Raw genomic sequence first — 12,906 nt, 5'->3', positions numbered from 1 at the left:
ATCACAAAAGCCGTAGAATAAATAGTTGAAATTACTAAAAATACTTTAACGTAAAGAGCGAGGTATTAGGAGGAGGTGAGCCCCTCAAATGGGTAATAATTTCTGTTTGTTTTAAGTTTTAATGCTGTTCCTTACTTCCAGCTGAAAGTACTTTTTCATATTTATTTTTTCATTGTGTTTTTAAATAATGCTAGTAAATCCTGCGCTCCCTTCATGGAGGTTTTCATCCCCCATGACAAATTATCGATGGAAAGTTCCCCCAGCATATCCCCCTCTTCTCAACCCCTCCCCCAACCAAAAAAATCCTCCTGAAAACGCCTGTACACTTCCCAATAACCATTACTATATGTAAGCATTGGTCAAAGTTTGTAACTTGTTGCCCCTCCCATGGGGACTGTGGGGGAGTAAGTCGTCCCTAAAGACATAGTTATAAGGTTTTTCGACTACGCTGAATAAAATGGCGATCTCAGAATTTTGATCCGTTGACTTTGGTAAAATAATTAGCGTGGGAGGGGGCCTAGGTGCCCTCCAATTTTTTTGGTCACTTAAAAAGGGCACTAGAACTTTTCATTTCCGTTAGAATGAGCCCTCTTGCAACATTCTAGGACAACTGGGTCGATACGATCACCCCTGGGGAAAAGAAAAAAAAAACAAAAAAACAAAAAAACAAAAAAACAAATAAACACGCATCCGTGATCTGCCTTCTGGCAAAAAATACAAAATTCCGCATTTTTGTAGATAGGAGTTTGAAACTTCTACAGGAGGATTCTCTGATACGCTGAATCTGATGGTGTTTCTATGACTTTTATGGGGTGTTTCCCCCTATTTTCTAAAATAACGCAACTTTTCTCGGGCTCGTAACTTTTGATGGGTAAGACTAAACTTGATGAAACTTATATATTTAAAATCAGCATTAAAATTCGATTCTTTTGATGTAGCTATTGGTATCAAAATTCCATTTTTTAGAGTTTTGGTTACTATTGAGCCGGGTCGCTCCTTACTACAGTTCGTTACCACGAACTGTTTGATTTCTTATCACATGCTATGGATGATAGTTACTTGGCGGAAACTATATTTTGTGACATTAAAAAAGATTTTGATACAATAGAACATACAATTCTTTTTGATAAGTTGGAAAATGTAGGAATTCGTGGTATAGCTCTTGAGTTAGGGAGATCTTATTTATTAGAAAGAAGTTTTTCCTTTAGAAAATATAGGGGTTCCACAAGGGTCTGTATTGAGGCCGTTACTTTTTTTATATATATAAATGACCTTCCAAAATGCATGCCTTCGGACGATGAATTACCAATATTGTTTGCAGACGACACAGCAATTAGTTTGAAGGCTGGCAACGAGGAGGACCTACGAATGGCCCTCGAAACTGTTGCTTTTAATGTAAATTCTTGGTTTCATGCTAATCGACTAATACCTAACCTAGAGAAGGAGAAGTTTGAGAGCACAGAAGCGTGTGTCATTTAAAACTATTAGTATTGGAGCTTCCTCCATGAAAAGAGTGGATGTATTTAGATATTTAGGTATCTACGTTGACTCAACTCTGTCTTTCAAGGCGCATATTAATAAATTCGAGGCAACAGTGTCCAGGAATCTTGGCTGTTTTACATAGAGTAAAGTTCTTGTTTCCTTACCAAATAATTAGAAAATTATATTTTTCATTAGTGGAATGCTATTTTCAATATTGCCCGTTTGGATGCTGACATTCCATTCACATTTACGAAAACTCTAAATTGTCCAAAACAAAGCAATAAGAATCCTGGACCTTTTTTTAACACACCCTAGGAAGACAAAAGAATAATCTGAGACTAAAACATAACTTTTATTTCTTGATATTCTTCATTTACAACAGATTTTTCACCTTAGTATAGGCATATGGTTTTTAGAAATCCAACGTAGGGATATTTTTTTCAATAAAATGAAACTCTTGGTTGAAAATATACATAGCCATTTATCAAGAGCAAGGAATAAGTTTCTTTTTCCTTTTGTTAAAAATGAGAGATCAAGACTAAGTTTAAGGTATCAACTTCTCGAGATTGCCAATAAATATAAACTACTTGATTTAATGAATGAGTCACCATTACTCTATACATACAAAAAGAAATTGAAAGAGATAGTTCTTTCTGCCTATACTATTGGGGACTGAATGTAAAGTGATTTATTTATAAATTAGTTTATAAGTCCCATCCGTGTCTACGAGTCGATTTTTGTTCCCGCTTCTTCTCTCTCTCTCTCGTTCTCTCTTTTTTGTGTACTCCGTGTGAGCAATTGAGATGTTATTCCTTCTTCGTTTTTCTCTCTCTATTGTTAAAGGAGACAGAACGAGTTGCCTTCCTATTTCCTTTGTATAAGATTTACGTATATCGTTTCTTGTTTAATAAAGTCAAGTCAAGTCATATGGAAAGAAGGCCTATGGCACATTCTTCTCCACTTTGGTATGCCACAAAACTCAGTATCATTGATAAGAGATATGTACTCAAAATTCAGTAACCACGTCATGACGGGAGAGGGCCTTTCCGATAGCTCCGAAACATCGACTGTTGTACTGCAGGGCTGCTTTCTTTCACCAGAACTGTTTAACCTGTTCCTTTGCTACCACTCCTTCATAACTCGTTAGGTGTCCCCATCGGAGAAAAATTGATTGATAAACTCGCTTATGCAGACGACATAGACCAAACAAACAAGAACCTTGGGGATCCTCAGTCCCAGGCCAAACGAATCTAGTCAGCTACCAGCCGCTTTGGAATGACAATCAATTCGTCAATGAAGAAAGCCATGCTCTGTTCACCGAAAGCTGGAAAACCAAGAAAGCTTACAGTTCTAGCTCGATGGTGACAATATGGAATGGGTCGAACATTTTACCTACCATGGTAGCCTTATAACGTGCGATAACGACCACTCGAAAGATATTAAGAGGCGCCTGGCACTTACCGACTCTAGCCTTAGAGTCTTGATGTTGATTTGGACGAACAAAAATTTGTCAACACTGCTGAAAACAAGACTCTTCAACACTGATTATCGCCATTGCTATTTATTCTTATGAATCATAAACCCACAAGACGGATAACCAACGTCGCCTAGCCACATTCAAAACAAAGTTATTTCGCTGCATTACGGGCATTTTGTACCTGGACAGGATCTCAAAAATTAGGCTGTTTGAAAGCCTCGAGATCAAAAACACTATATTTAACAAAATAAAACAGCAACGACTTATGTGACTAGGCCACATCCAGCATACGAAAAATTTCCGTCTTCCGAAAACAGTCTTCCATGGTCGCGTGCATGGTTCTCTCCCAAGAGATTGGCCCCCGGAGAGATGGAAAGACAACTTCCCTACACTCAAACCATTGCAACTTCTACGCCTGACTGAAGACAGATGCTCATGCAGACGGCACATCAATAACATAGTGACTGATGAGGCCCCAAAACAACCTTCGAGAATGGATGGGACTTAAGTCAAGTAGGTCAAGTCACCTTGTAAAAAAAAAAACAAATAAACACGCATCCGTTGTTTTTCTTCTGTCAGAAATAGTGAAATTCCACATTGTTGTATGAAACAGCTTGAAACTTCCACAGTAGGGTTCTCAGGTACGTTGAATCTGATGGTGTGACTTTCATTAAGATTCCTTTATTTTTAGTGGGTGATTCCCGTGTTTCAGGCAAGTTTTCTCAAGTTCACAACTTATGTTGGATAACGCTAAATTTGATGAATCTTATATATTTGGAATTAACATCATTAGCTGATTCTTTTATGCAAGTATTGATATCAAAATTCCGTTTTTTAGTTTCAATTACTATTGAGCCGAGGCACTCCTTGCTTATAATTCGTTACCACGAACTGTTTGACGAAAAAGCTTTTGGGTGAAAAATGAGGTATTAATGAGGGGGAAATCACCCTCATTTACGTAATAATTTCTGTTCGTTTGAAATTTTGATGTTTCTCCTTACTTTAAGTAATTCTTTGTTTACTTAATGAGTAAGAGGATAGAAATTAAACTTGCCTGGAATCCCATGAAAAGCAGCCACTGATCGTATTGCAGCAATGAAAGTTACTTGCAAGACAGTTAACTTGAAGCCTAGAAATTAAAAAAAATTAAATAGTTTTAAAAACTTAAAAACAAACAGAGGTAACTCTGTAGCATTGTAGCATTGCTTGTGGTAAAGGTTCATTAGGCTTCAATCTATTATATATTTTTTTTCTCAAAACAAAATTTCATATGGAATGACTTGTTGCATTGTATATCATAAGTTTTTATGTCACTTTTAAGATTAAAAGTGGTCAAAAGTAGCCCTTTCCTCTCCGACGCGTTTATGCCCAAATAAGTCTGATAAAATTTTTAATTAGTAATTTTGTTGAAAATAGTCCAAAGATCAAATAACTATGCCAGAGTTGACAATACCCCCTATAATCACCGAGGTAGATAGATAGATAATTTTTTATTTGCAACAATTAAATAAATAAATATGACAAACCAGTGCAAATGCCTGGTGGCATACTTTATCACTGACAATGTTATAATTTTACATACACTTCGAAAATCAAAACTAGCACTGACAATGTTACAAGCCAAAGTAAAGACAAGCCTACAGCATCAGCATAAATATACAAACAAAAAAAAATCCCGCAAAATATTAAACATATGAAAACAAAAAAAGAAATAATAAATGAAAAGACAAAATCAAATAGGTGAAAAACGAGGATTTTGTCAGCCAGTTGCAAAATATGAAAAACAAGCAAATTATTTCGACCAGGACCTCCTCCATGTCGTCCTCAGTGCTCAAAAAATAAGAAAGAGAAAAAAGAAAAAAAAAGAAACAAAGAAGAAACAACAACAAAATCTAACCTTCGTAAGTAAACTGTACGAGAGGAAAAAAGACACTGAATCAAACAACAAAAACCAACTCGAAATCAATGAAAGAGAAGTTACCAATTGGACTGAATAAGTATCCTTTACCTTGCAACAGATTTCGCCTTTCTACAATTTCGGTTTTCATTATATATGCGGCCAGGTTGTCTTAAATTAGACTGGGCGAAAATATTCATAGAGTCTTTTAATATTAAATTGTTATAAATTTGGCTTAAGGAAATATCTCCATGTCTCTATTTATAGCCAAATTTATATTTATATGTTTTTTTTTTTTATCTCAATTGCCTCTTTAAAAGATTTCGGTAGGCCAATTACGGTAGATATTAAAGTTGCTTCTTCAAAAAGAACTAAGTGGTCGGAATTTTTGTATATATGCTGGGCCAGAGCTGAATCAAAGTTGTCATTTTTATTTTCAAATCTCAGGGACGTATCTATCGAAATTTTGTGTTCATGCAATCGTTCCCCTAGTTGTTGATGGGTCCTGCCAATGTAAAATTTTCCACATGAACAGGGGACTCTGTAGACACCACTACCTAGTATAGATTCCGTTTTATCCTTTCCCGAGTTGAAAAAATGCTCAACTTTTTGTATAGTTTTGAAAGAAACAGAGAGATCATGCTTTTTTTGAATTTGTCCAAGTTTGTCGCTGAGTTTCGAGACGTATGGTAATGTAGTGAAAGTTTTTTTCCTCAATTGCCATTTTAACTGAATCAAAGGGGACGGGCTCCCTATTTTCCTGTTTTAGCTTTTTTAATCGTCTATCTATTATATTTTCAATGAGATTGATTGGGTAGCCATTGCAGAAAAGAATATCTTTAAAGTAATCTAACTTGGATTTTACATGATTACGTGAACATATTTTTAGAACCCTGTCGACTAAAGAAATTACTACCCCTCTTTTTACATAGGGAGGGTGATCTGACGAGAAATGTAGATACCAATCATTATGGGTCGGCTTTCTATATATAGAAAATTCAAGGCTAGGAGTATTTTTTATAATTAAAACATCTAAGAAAGGGAGCTTTCCTGAATCTTCCAGTTCTATTGTGAGTTGAAGATTCGAATCAAAAGAATTCAAATGTGCCAAAAAATCTTTTAGAGAGTCCTGACCATGTTCCCAAACAGCAAGAATATCATCAACGAAACGAAACCTGAGAGAGTGTTTTAAGGGGAAACTATTCAAAGCGGACTGTTCTATGAAATCCATGTAAAAATTTGCCAAAAAAGGAGACAAAACAGTGCCCATGGGTAGGCCCTTGACCTGAAGGAAAATTTTTTCTCGAAACTTAAAATATAAAGAGAACTTGTTGCAAAGACGTACAAGCTTCATTATTGTGTCAATTTCCAAGGTTTTATAAACTGACCAAGCAGAATTTTCCTCTAATTTTCTTTGTAAGGCCTGTTCATATTTATGGACATCGCATGAAAAGTGTACATGGAAACTGCATCAAAACTAGATAAGATCGTTTTTTCTGTTATGCTATGATTTTTCAGCTTCTCAACAATATCTATGGAATTTTTGATATAAGATTTCTGTGTTGTTAGAAGAAACTTGAAAATTCTAGCTAAGAATCTTCCTACACCTGTAGCTGGAGAACTATAACATCCTTCACTAGGACGTAACGGAGTATCCTTCTTATGGATTTTGGGTAGGCCATAAAATTTTGGGGCTGAACAACCTTTTTGGGTAAAATTTTCTGTACATTTGAGGGGTGATAAATCTATCGTCTTTAAAATTTCTAATTCTTTTCTCAACTGCTTGGTGTATTTATCTTTGGGATCAGTATTTATTTCTTTGTAAGTATTCTTATCCAATAAAAGGTTATTTATTTTATTTTAATAATCTGCATAATCCATAATCACATTTGTGTTTCGTTTGCCCGCTCTTGTAATTACTGTATTTTTATCTTTTTTTCAAATTTCGGAGGATTTTAATTTCTTCCTTGATTGAGTTGTAAGCAACCATGACGGCTTATAATTAAGAATACTCTTCACTATTTCTCCTCTTAGTAGTTGTGGATTTTCAACTTCACCATGAGAGCTAAAAATACCTGACTCCACACTCGTAATAATTTCTGATATATTTACGTGTGTCTGAGCCATTGTAAATTTAAGTCCTTTTGATAAAATACTTAGCTCCTTGGGTGTGAAAACCTTGGAGGATAGAACCTTTGGAGGATTCTGCTTGGTCAGATTATAAAACTTGTAAATTGACCAATAATGACGCTTTAACATATTTGCAACAAGTTCTCTTTATATTTATGTTTCGAGAAACATTTTTCCTTCAGGTCAAGGACCTACCCATGGGCACTGTTTTGTCTCTTTTTTTGGCAAATTTTTACATGGATTTCATAGAACACTCTGCTTTGAATAGTTTCCCCTTCTCTCTGGTTTCGTTTCGTTGAGGATATTCTTGCTGTTTGGGAACATGGTCAGGACTCTCTAAAAGATTTTTTGGCACATTTGAATTCTTTTGATTCGAATCTTCAATTCACAATAGAACTGGAAGATTCAGGAAAGCTCCCTTTCTTAGATGTTTTAATTATAAAAAATACTCCTAGTCTTGAATTTTCTATATTTTTCTTGAATATATTCCTAGCCTTGAATTTTCTACATATATATAGCCGACTCATAATGATCGGTATCTACATTTCTCATCAAATCACCCTCCCTGTGTAAAAATAGGGGTAGTGATTTCTTTAGTCGACAAGGTTCCTTAAGCCCAATTTATAACAATTTAATATTAAAAGAGTCTATGAATATTTTCACCCAGTCTAATTTAAGACAACCTGTCCGCATATCTAATGAAAACCGAAATTATAGACAGGTGAAATCTGTTGCAAGGAAAAGGATACTTATTCAATCTAATTGGTAACTTCTCTTTTATTGATTTCAAGTTGTTTTTTGTTGTTTGATTCAGTGTCTTTTATACTCTTGTACAGTTCACTTAAGAAGGTTAGATTTTATTGTTGTTTCTTCTTTGTTTCTTTTTTTCTTTTTCCTCTTTCTTATTTTTTTGAGCACTGAGGACGACTTGGCGGAGGTCCTTGTCAATATAATTTGCTTGTTTTTCATATTTTGCTACTGGCTGACAAAATCCTCGTTTTTTCACCTATTTGATTTTTGTCCTTTCATTTATTGTTTCGTTTCTTGTTTTTATACGTCATGCATAGCCAGTATGGTCTCAGAACGTATTTACATATTAAACACAAATCACCTAATGATTTGTTGTTTAATTAAATATTTGAAAATCCTGCATTAACTTACAGGTAAGGGTGTAAGGTATGCAAGTTGCCAATATATAACATATAAGTTTATTATTGGAATAAGAGAACGTGTTAGATCTTGGGTCTTCAAAAAAACTTTGGGTATTAGGGTGAATCTTTAAGGAAATTTTGTGAGAGATGTTGAAAACAATAAAAACAAACACTGTGCTTGCTGGTTGTCAAAATATCAGATATATCTTGGGAAAAGCTGAGGTTACAAGTAAAAACTTCCAAGTTATGTTGAGGGGATGTAAAAACGGATTATAGGGATACTGGAACCCTCCTGAATCTTTTTAGATGCACCCTTTCCTAAACATGGATTGAGATTTTGCACGCCTCATTTTGTTTAAACTAGTCTAAAGGTCTAATAGCTCTGCCTCCAGTAATTTTATTCCCCCCCCTCAGCCCCGAGGTAAGGATTGTAAGCAATTTGCCCAGTATTTACATGCAGGATTTGTCATTAGGAAAAGGGTAAATGTTTGATTCAGGGCGAATCCGAAAAGACACCGTAAAAGTAACATTAGGAACAGTTAAGGGCAGTAATTTAAAGTTTTCAGAGAATTTTAAGGCGGATGTTGCACTTGATTAAAAGACAATATACGGATACTGAAAGATAATTGTATTGAAATACTGAAATTGTAAATTTATGAGGAGGATATTAAAATACATAAAAATACGCCAATTAGAAGTAATAAATTAGAAACGAATGTTTTAATTCGTAAGCCAAAGACGTAAAAACTGGGGAAATATTTATGAAATTAGCCAATAGCAAACATTAATAATCACAAAAGAACATAAAATAAATTTTAAAAAACATTCAAGTTTTTTAAAGAAAAGGAAAGAGTCACATCAAATCGAATACCCTATAATAATTTAAACTCAAAACGACCAGATATAAAAATTAAAAAAAAAAGAAGGAAACCCAAAACGAATTAATCAACTAAAAAATGAAACAAAAATAAGAGATCACATCAAAGTGAAAGGTAACTGGTACTGGTATAGATGAATACATAAATTTTAGACCAAGTAAATATTAAATTTAGTATTCAATTCAAACTTAAAATGAATATAATTATCTAAAAGCAGAAGTTTAGCTACTGCCCCCCTCCCCATTCTCCAACCATACAAGTAATTTAGCCTCTTGTGTCATATGTGCTTTACTGAAAACAAATTATACCACATAGATTTATCTTATATTTGTAGTTTTGAAAAATAAAAAAGATGAAGAAGAAAAAACCTTAAATTTCTCAGTTCCCTGGGGTTAATATTACTCTGTTTTAAATATTCAGTTCATTTGCATTAGTTCTTTCCTGTCATTTTGATTGTAATAGTGATTTTTTTTTTCGTCCTCGACATTTTGAAAAACAAAACACATTGTTAAAAAGACATGCAGTTTTCAATAAAATACAGATGAAGCAATATGCTCTAAAACATTTAAGGTGGAGGAGAGGGAAGGGGGTAATAGCTAGAATCCTGCTTGAAGTAATTTTTGGTTGTTTTAAGTTTGAATTGAATATTATTTTTACTTGTTTTAAAGTTTATTTATTCATCTACATCAATATTAGTTATCTTTATGTTTGATATAATCATCTATTTCAATTTTGAGGAAAACCTGTCGCCCAAATCATATTATTATCAAGAAAACAAGTTTAATACTAGAAAGCTCTCCAAATTCAGGGGGAGGTTAGTGTCTTTCCCTTACCACCAAATGATGGGCTTAATACGTCAAAACCATTGACCCATTCGTACACGCCTTAAGAAAGTTGGAGAGGTAAACCCCAAATCCTTTGAACTCCGATTGGCCACATATTTTGGCGTTCCTATGATGGCCAAGTGTTCTACTGGTGCGAAAAAAATAAGGACGAAGAAACATAAGAAACCTTGAGGGTTCAATTTCTTTTCTGAAACTTTACAAATTTTAATTTCCTAACTTACTTTTATTAATCGGATAAATTCAAATACCCATTATCCTTGTTCCTTTATCAGCTTTGAATTAGAGAGAAACTATGTTTTCGCTTGGCAGTTTTTTTTCAAAATTCATTTTTAATATTCGCTTAGTAAGGTTGAATGTGCACATAAAATATTCAAAGCCACAAAAATATATACAAATTTTAGTAGATTCTTACCTCAGAAAGACTCAGCCAAGATTGAAAAAAAAGATTATTGAGTACAAAAATAACCCTGTATACACAGATTTAACTACAGAAAATGATACAATGCAAAATAAAATAAAATCAGGAACAAATCAAATTATATCTACATCCAAAAAATGTTAAGGGCCATTTGCAGAAAGAACATATAATGCAAAAAAAAAATTTCAAACTTTTGATGGATAGATTGAATCAATACCCTTTTATGTTAGTCTTGGCTGAAAGTTAGTGAGGTAATTAAATTATGACTCTATCAATATTTTATATATTTTTCTATAGATTTGATCGGCCCAATAATTTATTGTTAAGTTTTTGAGTGAGTTTGTGTCTTATTGATTCCTTCGATTTGCATCACATTTCGCCTAAGGCAGCAAACAATCAACAGTCATTTGCTTAGGTAGTTTATTACATTTTACTCACTATCTTCAGAAAATTCCATATTATCCTTTAATATTTTGCATGACGAAGAAGTAGTGTGGTCTACGGTATTATTTACAATGACATACTCTTTATTTTTACAACTTTATACGATTCAGAAATGACATAAAAAGTTTCATGGTGTCATATGCCACCTTGGATGACACTGTCAATTGGAATTTATACTAAGCATAGAGATGTAAGCATTAGCTTTCAAATGAACTCTTAGACAGCTTTCACCGATACACAGGTAACCCTCTAGTGTCAGAGAAATAATAAGAAAAAGAGAGCTCATTGTTTCAAGCTATTTTTTGAAGTATATGAATTATTTCGTAATTAAGTTTTATTGTTAAGATAATCAAAGATGAAAAGTTCCTATTCTAAAATTAAATTAAAAAAAAAATGTTTTCATTAAACAAGTTTTTTTTTCATAACGTGGTTTTTAGTCTTAAATAATGGTCTTGGGATGGGGGTTGTATGCAAGAGAAGGATTTTTAAATCATCATATAAGGATTTTTAGTCTCTTTCGAAGCAGCGTAAAATGGTACTTACTGTTTATTAGACACGTTTTTAGTTTAATCCGACGTGTTTTCAAACATTCAAGTACTAAGAGTGGGGGCTCACTAATTACTAGGTTGCAGCTATTGCTGTAACCATGATCAAAGTGTCAAAATTTGGTCACTGCATTCTTTCCTTTACCTAAAGCCACACTTTTCTTCTTTTAAAATACTATCGACATAATTTGTTAGTCTAGCAATTATCTTCGTGCTAAGTAATTTGCTTCCTTCAGAAATTGAGTCAATACCTTTATAATTTTATGTTCTCTCGCATCATCACTTGTATAAAAGGCTGTTTTACAAATTCTAACAATAGATGTCATTTCCAAAAGTGAGTTTATCAAAAAATGCATAGCATTTTTAGCACTAGAATTAGCTTCATAAATATAACTACGGACAGCTCATTGCGGCACCAAGCAGTTTCATTAACTTTATTTATTCCAGTGTCATCACTTTTTTTTGCCTTCTTCCAAATTTTTTTTTCCTGACTTAAACAAGTGAATAAACCTTTCTCTCGGAATGAAGAAAATCATTTGTACATTGTTTTTCATCATATAATAAGAAGATAGAAAAAAACAGTGGAAGAAGAAGACATTTCATAATTTGAGCGCATTTTTTTTTGCTGTTTATTTGATGAAGACAAAATAGGTTATCTGTTGTAAATAATATGTTGTAATTGTAGGTATAAACAAATAATAATAATTTGAATAACAGGAATTAATTTGAAAATATTGTTGAATGTTTCCTTAAAGGCTTATTCTGTGTCTGCAGATTTTCTTTTTTTTTTATCAATTTTGAAAGATAAAAAACAGCAATTTAAAGCTTTAGTTGCAGATACAATTAAGCGCAACACTTAATTAAGGCGAAAAAACAAATCAAATTTTCTCTTTTTTCAAACAACAAATCAACTTTTTTTAGGCGAAAAGTATTTCTAGGTAACTAAAATGTGGGCATTTTTAAGTCATATGTTGTTCTTCTCTCTTTACCACTCTCCCTCTCTTTTCCCTCTGAATAGATTGACTATTATTAATTTCGTTCATATTCCTGTTCCGGCCTTTCCTGTTGACTCATAGAATTCAGTGCTTTTGTCAAACAAGTCAAAGTTTGACAGCCTGGGATTTTACTACCTCAGCTAATCGTGAAGTTTCAGTAATTAATATTTTCATCTTGTCGGCCTATAAACAGTGTCTACATGGAAAAAAAAATAGTTCTGTTACAATTCAAATATTCTGTTACAATTCAAACTAAAGAGAAAAAATAAGCAGAGACTGTAAACAAGCTTAACTTGATGTTTTATTTTTTGGATATTTACCAAAAAGTATACAAACTGTGCGACTTTTCTCTACAATGACATACGTAGCATATATGACATATGACATATATCCCAATGAAATATGACATATATGACATGTGTTTTCAGCATCATATGTAAAAAAAATCATTGAATTCCTAAACAGTTCTAGGCTGTATATAGCATCTTTTGTCGCTTGTCTAAGTTTCTTCATTGTTAGTTCAATGGCGTCTTAATTTCTGGCTTTCCATGTCCCCTTTGCTTTGAGCTATTATTTCAAATTGAGATTAATGGAGACATTTTTCAGTAGATTTAACTCTGAGCTTGAAGTTTAAAAAAACTAAA

At 33.3% G+C, this 12,906-nt stretch overlaps 1 protein-coding gene across 1 annotated transcript in view; it reads right to left on the bottom strand.

The window, feature by feature from the left end:
* LOC136034318 (uncharacterized) overlaps positions 1-12,906 on the bottom strand; it is an 88,511-nt gene that overhangs the window by 68,207 nt on the left and 7,398 nt on the right. The window contains exon 2 of the mRNA XM_065715453.1: positions 4,014-4,088. Coding sequence (XP_065571525.1) covers positions 4,014-4,088 — 75 coding nt within the window. The remainder of the gene's footprint in view (positions 1-4,013; positions 4,089-12,906) is intronic.

Source organism: Artemia franciscana, chromosome 13, assembly GCF_032884065.1.
Source record: "Artemia franciscana chromosome 13, ASM3288406v1, whole genome shotgun sequence".
Taxonomy (NCBI): Eukaryota; Metazoa; Arthropoda; class Branchiopoda; order Anostraca; family Artemiidae; genus Artemia; species Artemia franciscana.
Note: the sequence above shows the minus strand (reverse complement) of the source record. Positions and strands in the feature narration are given on the sequence as shown.